The 22,628-nt window shown below is 36.3% G+C and overlaps 1 protein-coding gene and 1 long non-coding RNA gene across 3 annotated transcripts; both read left to right on the plus strand.

Annotated features, from left to right (window-relative positions):
- Positions 1-1,222: 1,222 nt before the first annotated feature.
- On the plus strand, positions 1,223-9,763 carry LOC127509123 (zinc finger protein Gfi-1b-like). Its single transcript, XM_051887618.1, has 7 exons — positions 1,223-1,411; positions 2,930-3,085; positions 5,040-5,242; positions 6,875-7,026; positions 7,962-8,096; positions 8,562-8,727; positions 9,250-9,763. Exons 3-7 carry the CDS (start codon positions 5,053-5,055, stop codon positions 9,447-9,449), a joined length of 843 nt encoding a protein of 280 aa, XP_051743578.1. The 5' UTR covers positions 1,223-1,411; positions 2,930-3,085; positions 5,040-5,052; the 3' UTR covers positions 9,450-9,763.
- Positions 9,764-14,020: 4,257 nt separating this feature from the next.
- On the plus strand, positions 14,021-22,359 carry LOC127508580 (uncharacterized). Of its 2 annotated transcripts, none has more exons than XR_007928842.1 (7): positions 14,021-14,108; positions 19,605-19,716; positions 20,114-20,256; positions 20,369-20,525; positions 21,515-21,629; positions 21,723-21,796; positions 21,962-22,359. It is a non-coding gene; the product is annotated as an uncharacterized LOC127508580 (long non-coding RNA). The 2 variants fall into 2 exon arrangements; XR_007928841.1 differs by lacking the exon at positions 14,021-14,108 and adding an exon at positions 16,782-17,167.
- The last annotated feature ends 269 nt before the right edge of the window (positions 22,360-22,628 follow it).

A 22,628-nucleotide genomic window follows, 5' to 3' on the forward strand; every position in this document is an offset into this window, starting at 1 on the left:
TTCTTGAAAGTGGCTTTGGTAGGAAAGTGTTTGCAAGTGAAAACGAATGTAAAGTGAGGTGAAGGAACATCTTTACAATGTACAATGATATTTCAATGTTCCTCTCACCTTTTGTATTATATTAGGCCTATAGCTACACTCTAAAAAACACTGGGTTAAAAAACCCCAAATTGGGTTGTTTTCAACCCAAGGGCTGGGTAAATATAGGACAGAACACATGTTGGGATAATACCAAGCAAATTGGGTTGATTCATTTTTACTATAATACTAAATTATGTTGTGTTTTACTTCAGACATGAGTTAATGTTTACGGATTAATCTGTTTTCGATCATATTTTATAGTATAGCATATTTTATATATCGTTTTAATACATTTAAGCTTGTTTAACCAAAATTAGAAGTAAAAAGTAAACATTTAGAAGTAATTCAAGTGTAATCGACCAGTCTCTATTGTCCTGTTTCCACCGTATTGCTCGTGTTCGGCAGGGGAACTTCTAACTTCAGACCGCCGTCCTGCGTTTCACTCGTAGCCAAAAAATGCCGTGACTGACTCCATAATCTTTCCATAAATAATCAGTGTACAGTTCTGAGAACATATTTTAACATCCCAAGTATTTATATTAGTATTTATTCTTTTTGAATAAAAACACTAAATTTTATACAAGGCATCACGCGAAAACACAGATGTGACACTCATTTAGGTGACACACATCGCGCCCCTATATGTTGATTTACATAAAATGAAACAATATAGAGAACAATAACAAATTTGTAGATAAAATAAAACGTACACAAACCTGTATTTTGCCGAAGACATGCACCAATTTGACTGAGCTGTACTGCTCTCTCCTGAAGAGGGTGCAAAAAGCCAGCGATAAATAACTCAACCCCTGGGTTATTACATCTGACCCAGGATCTGGGTAACACAAAAACTACCCAAACACTGAGTTGTTACGTCTGACCCAGGATCTGGGTAACAAAAAAACTACCCAAACACTGGGTTATTACATCTGACCCAGGATCTGGGTAACACAAAAATAATTATTATTAATAATAGTCTAACAACAAAGTAGTTTAGTTGTTCTTCTGAAAATGTTCTGCTAAAACCTGAAAAAGTAAACCTAAAATGGTTTTGTCCCTGGGTAATGTCCCTCAGCCATCTGTATACAATGAAATCACAAACCAAACCAGTTGACAAATCACACAGTGGGTCGTTGTGGGCGCAGCGTTCACATCTCTGTGGTCTCATGAACTCCTGAAGCGTTTCTTTAACCCAGCATCTCTCACAACTGCTAAATATTCAGCGTTTTTGTCATTAGTATAGTCAAATAAACACAGAGAGGAGTTGAAGCTCGTATGAAGTCCTGGAGAATTCAAATGATCTCCCAGAAGAGCATTGTATTGATCAGAGGTTAGTCTTTCATCTTAATGGAGTTTCATTGGAGTATCAACTTAGTCTCAGATGTTTGGTTTTTTTTTCCTCAATATGACCAAAATGGGTCAATAGTCTCCAGTAAGAGTAAATAGCTATAAAATAAATGTGGAGAGCAGCTCAGATTGAGTGTTGCACTCATATTCACTGCAAAAAGTGATTTTCTTGGTATTTTTGTCTTGTTTTCCATGTTTAAACATCCTTACATTAAGACACATTTACTTGAGGTGTAAAATGACACAAGATAAGTCTTGTTTTCTGAGAAATCGATCAACATGAAGTGAGTTTATGCTTAAAATGAGAACAAATACCTGCCAGTGGGGTCAGAAAAGAACTTAATTCAATAATATTAATATGATAATAATATGATAATATTTTCTTATCAACTGTCATGTTGCTTCTCAAGCAAATGTATCTTGATTTAAGGATGTTTAAACAAGGAAAACAAGACATTAAAAACTGAGGAAACATCACTTTTTGCATCTGAATTTGGATTATATAGTATCAGAAGAGATCTCAACAAAGTCTCAAACTGTGGTCAGATTCGGCGACTCTGTAACCAAAAGTCAATTTCAAATCTGATCTTGATCTGAGCTGCTTTTCACATTCATTTTATAGCTGCACTGTAAAAAATATATTTTCCTGATTTATCACAGCATTTTTGTTGTTGTTGTTGTTGCTTAGATAATTTATGTGGTTCAGATAACATACACTAAAAAATACTGGGTTTAAAACAACCATATTTGGGTTGAAAATGGACAGTGGGTTGTTTTAACCCAGTGGTTGGGTTAAATGTTTGCCCAACGTGCTGTGCAGTTTTATTTAACTCAACTATTGTTCAAAAATGACTATATGGCTGGCTTAAAATGAATCCAAAGTAGTTTGGAAATTAAAAATCAGACACATAATTACTAGAGGCAACACTAATAATCAAAAGATGAACATTTATTAATAAGCAATTTAATAAATGTTAATTTCCAACATACTTTGGGTTCATTTTAAGCAAGCAATACAGTAATTATTAAACAATAGTTGAGTCAAATAAATCTACCCAGCAGGTTGTGCAAACATTTAACCCAACCGCTGGGTTTGTCAATTTTCAACCCAACTTGGATTGTTTTTAACCCAGCATTTTTTAGAGTGTACTATTTTGAGTTTCTGTTGATTAAACCAATCTCCTTCATTGTATTAACTCAAATTTTTTTATTTCAATGAACTCAAAATTTTAAGGCAACCAGGTTACTTACTTTTTTTTTTAAGTTAATCCAACAATAATTTTTTTACAGTGTGTAGATTCTTACTGAATGACTCACTTGAGTCTGTTTTATTTCTCCTGAGGAACTGTTGGAGAAACTTCTGATACTTTCAAACATAACAGAGATCTAAATTACACCTCCTACATCATGAAACCTAATCAGTTATGATGCAGAATGACACTGACATGGATTGCCACATTATGCTCTTTTATTATGGATGGCTGTGATGAAAAACGAGCAGATTTACCAGGCGTCCTGATTTGACGTCTGAAGCGAGTCTCGTGAGGACACATCAGAAAACTTTCATACTTCCTGTGTGGCCGTTTCTCTCGCCTGAGTCTGAAGAAACTTCAGAACCGAATCACAACTCAATCAAGCAGACACGTCTTCATCGATGGTGAGTCTGACACCCACAGATATAGCTATTACTCAGAAATATAGAAAGAAATGAGCAGATTTGTCTTGGTTGTGCTTCTAAACTCTAAAGAGTTTTTCCTCGTTGTTTAAGATTAAATCTTGTTTAAGATTAGTCGCATTAGCGTATCAAAAACAACTTTTAATATATGCTTATTGGTTTCATTTAGTATAGTTTTATCATGAATCATGTCTTAATTTTTTTGTCATAATTAAGATTCAATTTATGCATTTAAACACTCTACGTAAGGCACCTGTTCAGAGCAAATTTGTTAAAAGGTAGTGAATTAATGACATGAAAGTTAAATAAATTCTGTGGAAGAGTTTCAATATGTCCTGAACACATTTATGACAGAGAACAATGATTGATATGATGATTTAGAGACGTTTGGAGCTGCAGGTGAGTCGGTGCAGGTGTTTCACGTCTCTAAACCTCAGATTCTGTCGTCCTAACTGAATTCACTCTTCAACAGCTGCAGCACAATCAACCACATATGCTCACTGCACAAAACATTCAATCAGTTTCACTAGATTATATCTGTCAGAGCAAAACAAGCCTACATCTATATCAGAATCATATATTCATGTTATATATTATTATATTCTCACAATAATTCACTATTTCCTTTCGTTTACTCTTTCATGTTTCTTCTGATGTGACGAATTAATCTAAATAATATGCTGATACTAATTATATTAATAAATGTATACATTATATTTTATTCTGACATATTTTCATATATTATGTATTAATATGTATATATATTTTTTTCTTATTAAATAAAATATAATAGTATTTACGTTCATTGATTTGAAGAATTAAGCAAAATAACAATACTGATAGTAATTATTATATTTTAAATAGGCCTAAATGTATTTTAGATTGTTCATTATGATAATTTCTATAGATTCATATATTATCTATAAACATTTTTTTAAACTTTTGTCCTCGTTATATATATATATGATAATTTTTATATATTCATATAATATATATTTTATATATATTTTGTATATTTTATGATGTGTAGAATGAAGCAAACATTAATTACTATAACATTACTAATTATATTAAATTTTATTTATATTAAATTTATTATACTTTCTATATAATGATCATTTATATTTATATATTAACATTGATATATGTATTACATTATACTATATTTTTTTATAGTATTTACCTTCATTTATTGGTTCATTACTCAAGTTGGAGAAATAATCAAAATAAAAGTACTGCTATTAATTAAAAGATTATATTTTGAATAAATGTATATTATGTTTAATGTTATGAATAATTTCTGTATATTCATATTATATATTCATATGATATTTTTAAAGTACACTCTAAAAAAATCCGTAAAAATAGGGCAGAATGTACTGTAATTAATTTGACAGAATTTTCAGTATTTACATTTCCGTATTTTATTTTACAGGTGTTTTACCTGTATTTTGAATTTTGAACGTGGTGTTTTAGGGTTAATGGAAATGTCTGTAAAATTACTGGATAAAGTCCTGGTTATTTTCTGCCAGAACATTATCCTTTTTTTTTTTTTTTTTACAGTGTATTTACCTTCATTTATTGGTTAATTTATCTTCTAATGTGGAGAATTAATCAAAATAACAGTACCGATATATTGATTAAAAGATTATATTTTGAATAAATGTATATTATGTTTAATATTATGTATATTATGTTTAATATTATATATTCATATATTTCCTATGATATTTTTAAAGTATTTACCTTTATTTATCTATAGATGTGGAGAATTAATCAAAATAACAATACGGATGCTAATTATTATATAATATTATGAATAAATTTATACTAGGCCTATATTATAATGTGTTCTATTATATTATACTGAACTAATTAACTTACTAATGTATTCATAATAATAAAACATTTGGGATTTATTGTTCTTTCATTTCAGATTGTAATCTAAAATGCCCCGATCATTTTTAGTGAAAAGCAAGAGGGCGGGGCATCACTCCACACGTTCCGCCCACTCTCAGCGTCATGACGGATGGGCATCTAACAGTTGCTCCCAGGCTCTGGAGCTGCTGCCCTGTACATCCACCAACAGCAGCTGGACCGATAACAGCCCTGATGGAGCTGGAGCTGAACCCACAGCAGGTACACAAAGAACAGTTTAACACCAGTATAGGGACTGGAATATTGTGACAGACTGAGCATGATATGAAATACTTGCAATTGTGGGAGGTTTCTCATGACACCTAAAGACACTCATATAGAAAATAGGGTCTGTATTACCACCTTTATTCATGAGAACATGAGCACTCGCAGCTCATGAGAACTTAAATGAAACAAAACTCCCATAAACAACTCCCTTGAATTGATAAAATCATGACAACTTGAATGAGTCATTATGATTTTTTTCCATTAGCCTAACTAAATACCCCACCACCAACTATTCTATTCTACCGTGAATAAATGACACCATGTCTAGACTGGATGCGAGCGACAAAAAAAACAAAACAATTGATCCTATTATTATCAGTGATTGCGACATGACAAATTCCACAAAGTAAACTGATGTTCTATTTCTGATGTACTCTAAGCGCTTGCGCTACATCTGACACGAAAAACAAATGGCTTTGCTATGGCCGCGTTGACGCGTCCAGCATGGACAGCCTCAAGTAGTTGCAGTGCAGTGTGACACCTTGATACTTGATATTATGCTGTTCATCTTTAAGAATAAATTTCCCATAATGCTTTGCAGAGAGTGAGCCTATGCGCTATATAATTTAATCCCGGTATAATACTGCTCAAAACTTCTGTAAACAGTGATAGCAGAAACTAAGGGTCCTATCATACACCCGCCGCAATGTGGCGCCAGGCTCGATGCAAGTGTTTTTTGCTAGTTTTAGGCCGACGCAGTTATCGTTTTCACATCCTGTGCAACGTTGTTTAAATAGCAAATGCATTTGTGCCCATTTGTGCGCCCATGGGCGTGCTGGTCTAAAAAAGAGGTGTGTTCAGGTGCATTGTTGGCGTGTTGCTATTTTGAGACAATATAAACAGACTGCACCATTGACCAACTGAAACCTGGTCTAAAGTCAATGGTGCTGTATTTTTTTTATTTATTTTTTTGTTATTTAAAGGGCACGTTAGTAATATGCACCTACATGCGGGTGCAGAACGCGCGTACACTGTGCGCAACAGCACACAAACATGCCAAAAATTAAAAATAAAAGGATTACAATGTAAAAGATTATTATTGAGTGCATAAAGATAAAAATGCTTTGGTGGAATCCGGTTTGTCCCGTAGATGGTCGACTTGCACGCTTTAACCTCGCGCACAAGCAGATCCGTTTCCTCACTAGAGAAGCGTTCGGTTTTTCTGCTTGCAAATTCCGCCTCGTAAATAGCGAATCCGCCATTGCGCAACTGGCTTTTAAAGGGAATGGGAGATGAGACTCTGATTGGTTTATTGCATGTTACGCCCAAAACACACCCATTACTCATTAAGAGAATAGGGCCAACCCTTTTAGGCCATGTGCCGGGCGGGCCAACCATTTTTCCTGTTGTTAAAATAGCAAAAGAGGTTTCAAAAACTTGCGCCATGCGCTTTAGACCATGTGCTTAGATCGTTAATATAAGACCCTAAGCTTTTCGAAACTCTAAATCAGAAACTCTGGCAGCACCTGCTGGTCACATGGTGTAAATTCAAAGAAAAGTCATTAATCACCATTATTGCATGCTAAGAAGAAAATATACGTAATGTTCTATTATGTGTGATGGCAGTGAAGCAGCCTGGTGTTTATTCGTCTGACCTGTCGTCTTCTGCTGCGGTGGAGAGACAGACCGATCTTGAGCGTCTGATTCAGGCTTTACTCAGTCACCATCAGCTGACCAATGTCCAGACGCCGCTGTGTGAGTGTCCACTCTGTGAGAAGGTGAGGAGCTCAGTCCTGGTCCTGCACACGTGTATGTGTCCTTTATTGAACACACCTGACGGAAATCATCAGCTCGTCAGCAGAGAACAAATGAACAAAGGCATTTAGGGTGTTTACATGACAATGATGTGCTAAAAACGGAAAAGTTTTTCCTTTGCGTTTTTGAAAAGTTTTGCGTATTAGAGAACTTGTGAAATCGGTGACGTCGTGTGCATACGTATTACATGTTCAGTCTATAGTGCGTAGTGTTTCTTTACAAAGTGACATCGCCATCTACTGGCTGGCAGCAGAAATAAGCGATTTTAGTCGTTTTTTGCAGATCGTGGGAACAAGGATCATTTTGACAATGTTGTCGTCTGTACGCAAAACTTTTCAAAAAACGCAAAGGAAAAATTTTCTGTTTTTAGTACATCGTTGTCATGTCAATTAAGTGCACTTCGAAATCCATGTTCAAAAGGTAGCACTTTCTAAGGGGTAGATTGGACCTCGGCTGAAATATTTATTTATTCAGCAGAAGCTTTAATTGAAAGTGGCTCACAAATTAAAAATATACAAGCAGAAGGGATTAAATCAGAGAAAGAAAGTATTGCTAGAACACTAAATTATATTTTAGAAAGCAAATAAATAAACAATAATAGAGTAAAATATAAAGATTTATGTATAGAAAATGATTTTCTCATAAGATAGTTCTAATTTGATGATGCTCTAGTCCTGATCTGATCACCTGACATGATTTTCACACATTTACAATTTACACAAAATCATATGTGGTTTTTGTGTGGTTTTGGAACATTTCATGTGCACTTGCACGTTTTAAACCCCACACTTGATTTGCATATGATCACATCAAAAACACATCAGAACAATGTGAAACACAATGTTAGTTCCCTTGCTGGTGATATTGTGTGATATTAATATTAATATGTCTTCTGTAGCTCCTGTCCTCTGCTGTGGGTTTGACGTCTCACTTGTGCAAGTCACATGTCCACAAGGCTGCTCTCCCATTGGCTGGCACCACGAGCCACGCGCAGCAGCACTATGGGTACAGACCTACAGGAATCAGGGTAAGGGTGAGTACTGAACCCTGGCTGTGTACAAGGGTTATTATAGTTATCTAATAAAATAAAAATTAACTGAAATAAAATGGAATACACAAAACTTCAACTTATTTTATTTCAGCTAGTTACCCAGGAAACATTTGTCATTCAACTTTAACTTAAACGAATAAGAACTATTTAATATTTATACTTAAATAAACTTAAAATGAAAATGGAAAATGTACTTTTTTAAAGTACATTAAGTCGTGTGCCGCATACAGTTTAATTCAGTAAGCATCTAGTTATCTCAGAAATAAAAAAATAATAGTTATTTATTTTTAATCTTTTTTTTTGTAAAGCGAATAATAAATATTAAGATGTAGTAGGTCATCCAGATATCATTCATACAGAAAAATTATATATATATATATAGGCTACTGCATATTATGAGAAGAATGTAAACTGTGTTTATGCTTCATCAGTGAATGTGTGTTTCAGGAGCGGAGTTTTGGCTGTAAGGTTTGTGGGAAGGTATTTAAGAGGTCGTCGACTCTCTCCACACACCTGCTCATTCACTCGGACACGCGGCCGTTCCCGTGTCCCTACTGCGGAAAGAGATTCCACCAGAAATCTGATATGAAGAAACATACGTTTATACACACTGGTAAAATATATATATAAAAAATAACGAAATGTTGTTCATGTCATGTCCTAACCAGACGCGACGCTATTTAACGGTTTCTATTTCTGTGAGGTCGCAGTGATAACGATGGTATTTAACGGCAGGCAGATAATTCACCTCAGATCTTGAAAATGAATTAAAGGAAACAAAAACGTTCCAACTGTGAACACAATGTGAACAAACAAGTGTATTTTACGACAAATGTTGTTTCAGACACTCAGTAATAATGTTAAAATAGTGTAATATGTATGAATTTGATTAATTACTTATCCGTTTCGTTGTGAGTGCAATATGCTTGCATAGAGAGAGAGCCCGCCCACACGCACTTCTGATTGGCTGTGATTTTTTGACTGATTTTATCGCGTCTGGTGTGGACAGACACATTTCTTGTCGCTGGATCTTATCGCATGGCTTCTGGTTATGTAACGCGATGTTGTTAACGATTAGCTACCTGTCTAGAAAGTAGACAGAGCTAATGTGTGTGTGATCGCTGTCATCTCTCAGGTGAGAAGCCTCATGTGTGCGTGGTGTGCGGTAAAGCATTCAGTCAGAGCTCCAATCTGATCACACACAGCAGGAAGCACAGCAGCTACCAGCCATTCAGCTGTCCGCACTGCTCGCTCGGCTTCCAGAGGAGAATGGACCTACAGCGACACCTACAGACACACTCAGAGAATGACAGCTTACTGTATCACGGGACCTGAGAGAGACCGGCTGTATACAAAACACCTTGCAGGGATCATATATTTTTGTCTGCTAAAGTTCAATGTCTAATGTTGTTTTAGCCTACAAAACTTTTTCTTCTGTCTAACTGTACATGTTGTTGCACTGTGTTTAAGACCTGTTACAATTGGCTCTTCGTGGCTCTTACGATATAATTAGTTGTGGTTGACAGTTATACGTAATATGTCCATTGATCTTAATTATATACTAAATAATTCCAGTTTGGTAACATATATATATATATAAAATTTAACACAAAAACTTCTGAATGTATAATAAAACATGTATTTCAGTACTTCAGTGAGTGATTTAATGAATGCGACAGTAATTTGGTGATTCAAATCTCAGAGGTTTATAGACTGATTAATGAGTCATTAAGAGAAATAGTCATAAAAGTCATTTGTTCATGAATCAGACTGTAGACCTTATTCACAGCAGCGTCATGAAAGCGAGGCTGTGAGGGATAGATTAGATATACATCTCTTCGGTGGGTTGTGCTGTTATTTAATACGAAACACTGCGAAAATATCTTTCCAAGAAGTTTCAGTAGACAAAAAACTCCAGACTAGAGCTCAATCGGATATCAGTTATGCTCGGCAAACACTCTGTCACAGATAGGGTTGGGAATCGTGAGAAATTTTCCGGTTCCGATTCCGGTTCTGCCTAACGATTCCGGTTCCGGTTCCATTAAAATAATTAAACAACTAATAAAAAATAGTAGTAAGGGAAAAATGCACAATACTAGACTCAAACAGTCCTTTTTGTGTTTATTATTCTAGTAAAATGAATTTAACAGACTGTTAATCTCAACAAATTCGCTAACACTTTACAATAAGGTTCATTAGTTAACATAAGTTAACTACATTAACATGAACTAATAATGAACTGCATTTCTACAGCATTTATTAATCTTTGTTAATGTTAATTTCAACATTTACTAATACATTATTAAATTCAAGAGCTGTATTTGTTAACATTAGTTAATGCACTGTGAAGTAACATGATCAAACTAAGAACAGCTGTATTTTTATTAACTAACATTAACAAAGATTAACAAATACAGTAACAAATGTATTACTCATGGTTCATAAATTAACCTAAAATGTTACCACAAATTAGATAAGATGCTTGAACACGCATGTAAGATCCAGACAGGTGAAACGGAATATTTTTGTAAGTTGGATTCATAAAGACTTGTTTCTGAAAGAATGATTCAGTGATAGACACATTTTTAACAGTAAATTTGTTGCCACCTAGTGGCGTAACAATGCATTCGATACAGTCGTTATTTGAAGTCCAGTTACTTTCAGAAGGTAATTTATTATACATAAACATCAGCTTTTCTATCTGAATAATAAACTTTTGTATACTTCTGTTATAATTGGAATAGGCCTATTTGTCACACAGAAATAATGATACTGTGCGTTTGAAAAGATTGTTTGTTAAGCTGTTTATATCTACACATGACAACTCTCTTTAGATCAACGGTAACGCGAACGCAGATTTGAATGTCGCGATTTTATTTTTGTCAAAGGTTTATTATACACGGGCGAATCGTTGTCATTTAGGAATTAGATCATGTGGGTGATGAAATCGAGAACGCGATCTTTTAAAGATTAATCGTGCAGCTTTGGGCACCTCTCTCTCTCTCTCTCTCTCTCTCTCTCTCTGCATTGAAATCTGACGTATATGAGTAGCGCGAGGGCTTTTCAGTGCATTCATTGCTATAATATTCATGATGTGATTTGTCTCTATTAAAGGATACGCTCCCCGCACTTGTCCACCCATCACACCAGAACCGTTTTCGGAACCGAAATCTTGCACGGTTCCGGTTCTTTTCAAAAAACACTACCGGTTCCGGATAAGAACCGGTTCTCGGTTCCCAACCCTAGTCACAGACACCAGTGTATCTTTAATTTCACCAAGCTGATTGCTCACTAAAAACCCTCACAGTCATCATGTTTTCAGGCCCTTTCAAGTTTGATTTTGACATGACATAAAGCGGTGATATCTGGGTGAGCTGTTTACTTACTTTTTAATTATTCCTCCCATTGACACCATCATTTTATTCAGACTGATGCGTGGAACATGCACGTAAACAATAGGCGGGATTTATCACACAAACCAATCATAGTGCGATGGAGGCATTGCCTCCTCTCACATGATTTTCCCCCATTCATTCTCAGTTACCCCCCACTAAACCCACCGCACGCTTTAGGGAGTCTGTTGATTTTCTATGAGCTGAGAGGAGGCACCAGAGACGCAGACTCCCGCTGTAACTTCACCTGCGGGTGTCGCTGTTGGACAGTGTTCCTTTAGAAAAATGAGTGACTTGTACACTTTTTAATATCACATTTTGTTATACCTATTTGTGTTGTTTTAATTTTTGTAATATGATTTATTTTCTCATCCTATGTTTTGAGGAGGCACTGCCTCCCTTGCCTCCTTGGAGGAAATGCCCCTGAGGAGAGGAGAATGGACCTACAGCGCCACCTACAGACACACTCAGGGTGCGTTCACACTTAGCATGTTTGGATTGAAACGAACCAAAAACAGCAAGATGAGACCCTAAAAAGGACAGAATGCTCACGCATATAGTTTTTTTTTCTCGACGTAGTCGTGATGTTTCCCATCAGGCCATCACAGTTCGGTACAGGCGTCAGAACCACGTCTTCTTGTAGCAGATTGTTTGTGTTTGTGACAGAGATTCCTGCCGCTGTTTTGACTCCTTTACTAATTAAGTTCCGTCTCACAATAGGCAATACGTCATAAACACCGACCAATCACATTGTGAACGTGTCCCTGTGCCTTTAGGTTTGGTATCTTTTGGTTCTGTGATAAAAATTCTAATCTGGGGCCGTATTCACAAAACATCTTAAGGCTAAAAGTAGCTCCTAACTTGCCGATTTAGGAGAAAATCTTAAAAGTTATGGGCGAGCCAGTCCTAATGTTAGGACTCCTACATTTTTGCTCTAAGAGTATTTCACAAAGCATTTTAGCGCTAAAATTAGCTCCTAAATCTGTGAAACGTTAGGAGTAGTCAAGAGGACACCTAACTCACTAAGACAAATTCACAAACAATCCTAATGGCCGTTGCTGCCAATCCGCCTCAGGCCCTCACCATTGAGGCAATAGCAATAGAGCCTTGGGTGCTGAGCCTTTTCTTCATAAATGCAATACATATTTTGATTTATAGATTTGAATCTACGATAAAACAGCCAAAATAAATATCTAATAAATAAATAAATAAATAAATAATGTCAGATTATTTGTGACAGTTGTTTTCACAAGTTCACACTTACAAATGATCGAATAGTGTAAAAAAAAAAATTAATAAGCGTATTTGGGGTGCTATCCAAGGGGATCGAGGGCTCCGAGCTTAGAATTTAGCCCAAACCCAGAGTTCTCCCCAGTGAGGGGCTACTGCCTGTATCCCCAGATGAGAGTGAGGAACGGGGTGGCGGAGGGATGCGGAAAACTGTCGAGGTAACTAGGCTATATGTGAGTCGGCACTTGTCTGTGTATAACTCCACAAGAGCTGATTAGATAGACTTTTAAAACTTTTATTTTAATATGGAAACATGATACCTCGTTCAACAATATTTCTATGATTAAATCGCTGACAGAGACTCCTCCCCCATCAGCCAATCACTGTGTGCATAGTTAGTAAGCGTGTTGACATCATCCATAGCAACAAGGTCAACCCCTCTTAGCTTAAAGTACGCACAGTTCGGCCTTGCATCCTTAGTAGTTCGGACTTGGCAAGTTATCTCTCTATGTATATTTTAGGCAACAATAAAACGAAATATGTTATAAAACACCACTCTGACTCTTTTAGTTTTCATTTTAAAAAATCTTAAACATCACAAATGTGGTTCAGGCAACGCGTTCATTGATTATCTTCACTGCATGTATAGTATCTATAACAAAACAAAATATAAAACACAACCTTGCCTCTTTTTGTTTAAATTTTAAAAGTATTAAACATATTCATATGTGGTTCAGACAATCTCTCGCGCGCGCACACTCGGTCTCTCTCGCGCAGTGTCGCTCGCTCGCAGCGTTCGCTTCACTTCGCTTTTGTTCAGTCCGGCGCCTCACCGAAGCGGTATTCAAGATGTTCAAGATAGGCTGGATCCCAAATGGTACCCTAAACCCTCAGTTTTCCTCTGAGTCGGCACTTTCGAGACGTAATGCCGCTTTGACTGCCGGGTAAAGTCCTCTGCATAGCTCGTGAACTTGCGGGCTCAGCTGAAGTGCGCATAGCGGCCGCATAGGGGGCGCTCGCGAGCACCCTTCTGAAACCTAAATTGATGAATGGGACACCCTATGCTCTCGTGGACTTAACGGACACGTGCATGCGGCAGCCATTGTAGTCCACAAGACAGAAAGTGCTATGAAGTGTGCCATTTGGGATTCAGCAATAGTGTGGGTTTAGTGTGCATTAAGGGTACTGCACATGGGCATTTTTAAAGGGGCTCTATGTAGGAATGACACCCAGTGGTCGAAATAGATACTGCAGTCCAAATTAAAAATATTGTTTGCCCCGCCCCCTCGTTCAAAGACGCGGGTGACCAGCTTGAGGACACGCAACAAGAGGGAGCACAATTGACAATGAAAGCTGAGGAGACTTACACACTGTAAGCTGATGAGTTGATTTATCTGTGTTTTAATATGCTGTCATTCATAGAGATTTTTAGATGGATGCAGAGGCTTTTTAAGTCAGGTAGAATCTGCGATTCTCTGACACTGTTTGCTGGTTTCCATGTCTGCAATACGGTGTTTTCCGCCAACTGGCAACCTGTGATGTCGAAATACTATTGGATAAACTGGCAGCACGCGGTTTTGCACAGACCAAAACAAAGACAGACATTCCTACACTGAACACACATTTCAAAGTAGAATATCTGGCTGTAGCATTGTTTTTCCGAGAAACAAGTAGGTGAACTTAGCATGTTTCCTAAATATCTGCAAACATATTGGGGTATTTTTATGCTTTATTAAAGTAAAAATATTACATATAGCCACTTTAAGACATTGGACAGTCTTGCACACTTACTTCCTGTCGCGTGCACGCGCTCTCAAGTGGCCAAGACTGCAAGCAAAGAACTGACAAGAAGTGAAACTCAATCCATTGCAACACCAGCGCCCAGCAGCAGCCCCACGCTTCCGCCAAAAATAGGCATTATGGGATAACAGACACAGCAATGCATCATGTTCTATAAGATCATTATGTTTGTAGCGTGATTCAGGTGATTAAAACGTACAATATATATTTCAGACCTAATTACTATTACTATCACTCCACTAGGTCTGAAATATATATTGTACGTTTTAATCCCCTGTCTATTCCTTAGTAAAAGTTGGTCTCAGCAGATTTGTGAATAGGTTTTAAGAGAAAACTCTTAGCTAAGAACTTTTACTGCTATTTAGGAGAACTCTTAGTGGTAATATAAAATGTTTTGTGAATACGCCCCCTGAACGCTAAGCGGACCAGGGCTAAATGTTTTTTTTTTCCCTTCTTTCTTTTTTTTCCCTTACAAAAATATCCTGTGGTATTCCACGTGATAAAACATCAAAAGTACCACACAAAACTGTTGTGGTAATTGCGTAGTATTGTGGTGTTTTTTGGGACGATTTACCACAGCATTTTGTTGTACAGTAATATTGCTGTGATATTCTTGTTATACAGTCATATTTCTGCAGCAAGTGACAATATACTTGTGACATTCTTGTGGTACTACTATCATATTTCTGCAGTAATACTTGGAATTTCCTGTAATAAACCTGTGGTCCTTAATTGTGTTATATTTTAGTATGTCTATAACCTTTTATTTGAAGAATGTTATGGTAACATTCTATGGTATTCCTGCAAGAAAAACGTTGTTTGTCCATGATAAACCTGTGATATTACTTACATACTAGTCATAATCTGAAAATACATGTAGTACACATGCAAGACAAGGCTTTAGTGGTCACATGTTGATATACAAGGTAAATTGCTACAGTAGGTCATGTCAGAATGTGACATACCATAAACACTTGTGGTATTACATTTTAACATGTATTCACAACACATACCATGACTGTTCACTAACATCTACATTCCCTACAAACCTTCGTTAATCTTCAGAACGCAAATTGCCGAATGGCCGATTTCAAAACACTGCTTCAGGAAGCTTCGGAGCGTTATGAATCAGAGTGTCGAATCAACGTGTCGAATCAGCGGTTCGGAGCGCCAAAGTCACATGATTTCAGCAGTTTGGCGGTTTGACATGCGATCCAAATCATGATTCGACACGCTGATTCATTACGCTCCAAAGCTTCAGGAAGCAGTGTTTTGAAATCGGCCATCACTATATAAGTCGTTGTTTTGTTTTTTTGGCGCACCAAAAATATTCTCGTCGCTTTATAATATTAATATTGAACCACTGTACTCACATGAACTGATTTAAATATGTTTTTAGTACATTAATGGCTCTTGAGAGAGGAAATGTCATTGCTCCATATGCAGGCCTCACGGAGCCATCGGATTTCAACAAAAATATCTTAATTTGTGTTCCGAAGATGAACGAAGGTCTTACAGGTGTAGAACGACATGAGGGTGAGTAATTAATGACATTATTTTCATTTTTGGGTGAACTAACCCTTTAAATATTAATTCTGAATCATTTACAGTTTAATTAGGTTCTTATTCACTGTAATTTAATTACCTTTGAGTTATAATTGATCTGAGTTAATTCTTACAACACAATACCACAAGTGTTTATGGTATGTCACATTCTGACATGACCTATTGTAGCAATTTACCTTGTATATCAACATGTGACCACTAAAGACTTGTCTTGCATGTGTACTACATGTATTTTTAGATAGTATGTAAGTAATATCACAGGTTTATCATGGACAAACAACATTTTTCTTGCAGGAATACCATAGAATGTTACCATAACATTTTTGGTATAAAAGGTTATAGACATACGAAAATATAACACAATTAAGGCTTATTTCCAAGTATTACTGCAGAAATATGACTGTAGTAAAACAAGAATATCACAGCAATTTTACATACTGTACAACAAAATCCTGTGGTAGTACTGCAAGTATTTCAGTGAAACAATCAGTGAAATTTGACTGATTTAACGGAAGTTACACCCATAATTTGTGCAAAACATCATGGGGCTTAGGAAGTGCTGTGATTATCCTGTCATAATTATCTGCTCAAATGCTTTAATATTACCACACAAAAAAACAACAGAAAACCACATATGGCACCTAATGTTTTTCTATTTTTTTTTTTTTTTTTTTTTTTGTGTGTGTGTGGTAATACCAAAGCATTTGAGCGGATAATTATGACAGGATAATCAATTCTCTGAGGGTGTGTTCACACATGTTCGGTGCGCTTGGTTTTTTTCGTCCGGACCAAACGAACCAAGCGAACCGAACACACCCTCAGAGAACGACAGCGGGCTGTATCAAGGGACCTGTCCCAGAATTTTTTCTCCCACAATTTCCAGTCAGTCTCACTTTCACTTTACATCAGCTGTTCTCTGAGAAGCCTCAACTCCTTTTACCCCACTAGCGACGGTCCTGCTCTTGATATATGCCTGTATTGCTGGATGAGAGATGGCGAATGTTTTACAGATGCTTTTTGTTGTGTTCTGTCCTTTATTGGTTCTGTCTGAGAGCGGAGATGATGGTAAGTGAGATTTGAGACTGTATATAAGAGTCATTTGCGGGTGGGACAAATCATGTTGAGTGCTCGTTGCCGCCGTTTTAAGTGGCCAAACGTTGGTCTCTTGGTGCTCGTGCACGCGTAGTCTTCTTCACACAGACGAGCGCGTCCATCTATCGCTTAATGCTGTTGCGGAGACTATAGCTATTCGTTCCTGTTGAATAACAAAACAAAATGCACACAAGCTTGTCCCTGCTCTTGATATACAATCACTGATGTACATATTTGGTTTTAATGAGAAAAATAAAATGAAATTAACTATACGAGGGTGGATTAGAATATAGAACCTCTGACACGCTTAACAAAAATTCCATTCCATTAGAACAAACGAATTCTTAATACTCTCGAGACTAACAATATATTGTATTATAGTAGATGTAAGGATGAAACTATCTCGTTAAACATGAGTTCTAACAAAAAGGGTAATGAAACTAGACAGCTGTCTAAATATATAAACTCATGACTATAATAAGCAGAAGTAATCAAGAAATCCAGATTTGCTTTTACCAGAAGGGTTTGCTGAAATATACATATGGAGAACCAATTATATAGTAGAACAATTATGTAATGAATCATGTCACATGCTCCTATTTTATACAAACTATTGTACTCTTCTTGCTGGTGGGATTCTCTGCGATTGATTCAAGGTCCTCCAGCCGAGATTAAAGCATAATCAAGGCATTGTCTGGAGTCTGTCTAATGCTACGCCGCAGGCTAGATACTATAGAGATCTTACTACTATGAATAGTGTTCAAAAAGGTTGAGACGTTGTCTGACTCGAACAGGTGCTGGCATTGAGGTAGGGGTGAGCGGGATACAACCTAACACGGGGCTAATTGTAACACACATGGTTTAAAAGTTTCCACAAATGCCAGCATGACAAAACCTAAAGGGCTAGTTCTTCCAAAAATGAAAATTCTATCATTTATTACTCACCCTCACGTCGTTCTACACCCATAAAACCTTTGTTCAACTTCAGAACACAAATTAAGATATTTTTGATGAAATCCAATGGCTCAGTGAGGCCTCCATTGACAGAAAAGTCAAAGTCATGTGATTTCGTCATAAGTGTTTGTCAAACTTTGGAAGTTTGATACATGCTCTGAACCACTGATTCAAAACAAAAGATTTGTAAAGCTTGAAAGCTTCATGAAGCAGTGTTTTGAAATCACCCATCACTAGTAATTGTTGAATAAAGTCGTTATTATGTTTTTTGGCACACAAAAAGTATTCTCGTCGCTTCATAGCATTAAGGTTGAACCACTGTAGTCACATGAACTGTTTTAAATGTCTTTAGTAGCTTTCTGGACATTGAAAGTGTTAATTATCTTGCTGTCAATGGAGGCCTCACTGAGCCATCGGATTTTATCAAAAATATCTTAATTTGTGTTCTGAAGATGAACGAAGGTCTTACGGGTGTGGAATGACATGAGGGTAAGTAATAAATGACAGAATTTTCATTTTTGGGTGAACTAACCTTTTAAGGTGTTTTTTATTACCATGTTAAAAAACACCACCCTGCCTCTTTTTGTTTTCATTTCAAAAATCTTAAACATATTAATAGCCACACAAATGTGGTTTATACAACGCGTAGGCTACATTGATTATCCTCACTGCATGTTTATAACTAAATGAAATATTAAACACAACACAGCCTTTTCGTTTACATTTTAAAAGTATGAGACATATTAATGTGGTTCAGGCAATACAGTATGTGCATGTACTCTGATTATCTTCACTGTAATAAAATAAAACATGAGACTACTTTACATGGTATTGACATTTTTATATAGAAACAATACAGAAACAAACTATCTGTGAAATGAGATACTACTTCCGCAGATATTCCATAGCAAGCAGCAAACTGAAAAAAGAAAAAAAAACCACTGCGCAGCCACAGCTAGGCGTTTGCAGCAGAGCGCCTGGTGTTTTCAACTGGCTAAAACACTTTGGTGGGCACACCGCCTATGATTATGTATCTAGATTGTGTGTAGTGGTTTATGATATGATCTTAAAGAGATGCTTTTGGCCCATTTAAGCTGGTTTTCATTGAAGCACACTGACGGGCCATTCACAAAGAATGCGTTTTTCCATTCTACTGCACTACTTTCCCAATGTTTTTCAATGTAAACACGTGCTAGATGGACGTCTTTAACCATTGCTCTCATGTCTCGCACGTGACACAGCGTTCAAAAATACGTACCTATTTTTTTACGTACATATTACAATTTTAAACATTCAACTTTTAAAAAACATGTCTCTAGACCTTGCACTTTTTTTCCTTACACTGACCTCATCTCGCTTTTTTAACAGCAAAAACACGTTCTGTGTGAACCGGCCCTAACAAGGACTTAAGGGTGACTAGAAAAATTCATGTTTTTCCCCTCTGGATTCATTTTAGATTGGTCTGAGAAAGAAGTGACCTGCACATCCATATTGACCATCAAACAGAGCAACCTCACCTGTTCGCTAAATGATGAACCCAACGAGGAGGTCATATTCGCAAAACTCTGGTATTTACCTAGACATGGCTATAAATGGGTGTGGAATATTTAACTGAATATCTAAAAAAATGCTTTTGTCAATATAGAGTATGTTTGAATATAATGTGCATCAATGTTTGCTCTAAGCACTGATGTTGAACTGGAAATGACAGTTTTTTCTTTCCTGTTTAGCCATATGAGAGAGGAAAAAAAGTGTAAACATGCTACTGTAGGACCAGAAGACTTTACTTTTGAGAGTGTGATGCTAATAAATAGATACAAGCTTGAAGTACACTTAGGAGATGAGGTTATTGAAAAAGTCATCGACCTGCTTAAAAATTGGCAAGTCTATCTATCTATCTATCTATCTATCTGTCATCTCGTCTGCCCGTCTGTCCGTCCGTTCAATCTGTCTTTGTCCTTGCAGTCAAAATCCCAGCTCCTAAAATAAAGCTTGCCACTTACATGGAAGACACAGAAGAAGTTTTCATATGGTTTGAACACAGACATGACTATGTTTTCAACCCTACCTTTCAAGTGGAAATCTGGGGGGACAAACTAGCAAACAAGGTGTTTCTTCCAACTATTAGTTTGTAAAACTTGACCTTTCTTACAAATTAAGATGGAATCATTTGGAGTTCATTTAACAAATAAACAACACATGTGTTTTCTTTCTTTACAGTCCATCAGCCTTATTATTACATACAGGAACTTAAGTATCAGCAGGGACAGACTCGGTAGAGATGGTGTTTACTATACACGTGTTAGAGCAAAACCTATGGATTTCTTTGAAGGCGACTGGAGTGAGTGGAGCTCAATTGCCAGTTTCACTATAAAAAGTGAGTGGATCATTGATCAAATGTCAGTTACATGAGAGTATACAATAAGCCAATAGGGTTATGAGTGAATGCTGCATACTACACAGTAAATTCCCCGGTGTTAAATCAACACTGCTTGGTGTTCATATGGGAACCACCTGCAGGGTGTTAAAAGTAACACAGAAGCAGTGTTAGAGTTAATTGGATAATTAAGTGATTAATTGAGTGATGGTTGTTTGATTATTGAAAACACCTGATGATAACGAACTGAATCACTGAAGAAACGAGAAACACAAGAACTACAACTAACCTCCAGCCACAGCCTTAGATGAAATCAACTGAAAAGACATTAAATCTCTCTTATTACAAACCAGACTGATTTTATTTCTGTCCTTCGTCTACATTTGTTTTCAGGAATTAACAGGTTTAGATGTTGATGTTTTATTGAAAATGTTTGATTGCCATTATGGTGATCAGTGTTTCATTTAGTTGGGCTTGACTTTTTATGTCGGTTTGTGGTCTTTGTAACAGTGTTTGTTTAAATATAATTTGTTGCAAAGGAAACCATAAACAAAGATGATCATGTGATAAAGTTTTAATCAGTGTTGGGTAAGTTACTTCAAAAAAGTAATTAATTACGAAATTACTAATTACATCATCAATGTTGTATTTAAAATACTTTTCTACGCAAGTACATTATAAGTAACTGTAATTAAATTACCTAAAAATGAACAGTAATCCCTTACTTTACTTTTTCAGTGGATAAGTAATTTAATTACAGTAACGCGTTACACCCAACACTGGTTTTACTCATTGTAAAAAAAAAAAAAAAAAAAGAAAGAGATAGATGAATCTCATAACTGACCAGAAGCTTTTTAATGCACATAACTGGTAGGTGAAGAATCAAATAGCTTTGGGTTTGAGACAATTTGGAAAACATACAATTTAATCATGTCTGATTAATTGTGGTGATGTAAATGATGACACATGTTCTACATTTACTATCAAAGCAAACAGAACTGAGCTTCTAAAGATCACGTCACGATCATCACTTCACATCACCATCGGCTTCTCCGTCTTTCTGCTGCTCATCATCATTTTGGGGGTCTTGCTATGGAGAATGCAGTGAGTGTTTTTTTTTTTAAATCTCATTTTAAAATCCACAAGAAGTTTTTTTTTTTTTTTTTTAACAAATGTACTAATTGTTTTCTCACCCAGTATAAAAGGCTACTTCACAGCAAAACATCCCGCTGCCGAAAGCAACTCTCGCACGAATCCACAGGGCGAAAGAGGTAATTCGGTTTGCCCTGTCTTATTGCTTCACTTGATGTTATGCAAGATTAAACAAGCAAGAAGTGCTCAATGTCCCGTGTGTGATTATTGTCATAATCTATGATCCTAAAAGTCCTGAGAACAGCAAACTGTGGTCAGATATCTGCATTTCTGTCTTTATGAAGAAACACACATCATGCTCACTGCACCTGCCCAGTCCCTTGATGCCTGCGGACCCTCGTGCCCTCAGACGCCCTGAACAATCTGCCAGCTGCTTCTTGGCGTTGATCGCCATCTCTCATGTACCTGCCATCATACAGCTATCTGATCCGAAGGTGACAAGAGTGATTTTTCAGCTTATTTGAGTGGGTGCACTCTTAAAAATAAAGTTTCTGTATTGGCATTGATACCAATAACCTTTAACCTTTCCATTGCACAAAAGGTTCTTTATAGTGGAAAAAGGTTTTTTTAGACTTAAAAAAAAAAAAAAAAAAAACGTTCTTCAAACTAAGGAAAAAATAATGTTTTTTTATGAACTGTACCCTTGTTGTTTTGGTGAAATAAAAATGGTTCTTCTATTGCAGAGCAGTTTTTGTTGGACCCTCCATAGTTGATGCATAATGGACTTTGTTTATATACATATACATATATATATATATATATACAGTGGTGGTCAGAATTATTGGCACCTTGGTAAATATGATCAAAGATGACTATAGAAATAAATCTGCATTATTTATCCTTTTGATCTTTAAATAATAAAATTAATAATAAACTCATTTTCTTTAGGGTTCAGGTCAGGAGTCTGGGACGACCATGGCAGAAGCTTCATTTTGTGTTCAGTGACACATT

The sequence above is a fragment of the Ctenopharyngodon idella genome, chromosome 3 (genome assembly GCF_019924925.1).
Source record: "Ctenopharyngodon idella isolate HZGC_01 chromosome 3, HZGC01, whole genome shotgun sequence".
Classification (NCBI taxonomy): Eukaryota; Metazoa; Chordata; class Actinopteri; order Cypriniformes; family Xenocyprididae; genus Ctenopharyngodon; species Ctenopharyngodon idella.

Excerpts from the sequence above, each read along its gene's own strand:
- LOC127509123 (XM_051887618.1), top strand. The coding sequence starts at position 5,053 with ATGCCCCGATCATTTTTAGTGAAAAGCAAGAGGGCGGGGCATCACTCC. Across the intron at positions 8,097-8,561 it reads CTACAGGAATCAGGGTAAGG|GAGCGGAGTTTTGGCTGTAA; the intron begins GTGAGTACTGAA and ends TGTGTGTTTCAG. Across the intron at positions 8,728-9,249 it reads ACATACGTTTATACACACTG|GTGAGAAGCCTCATGTGTGC; the intron begins GTAAAATATATA and ends GTCATCTCTCAG.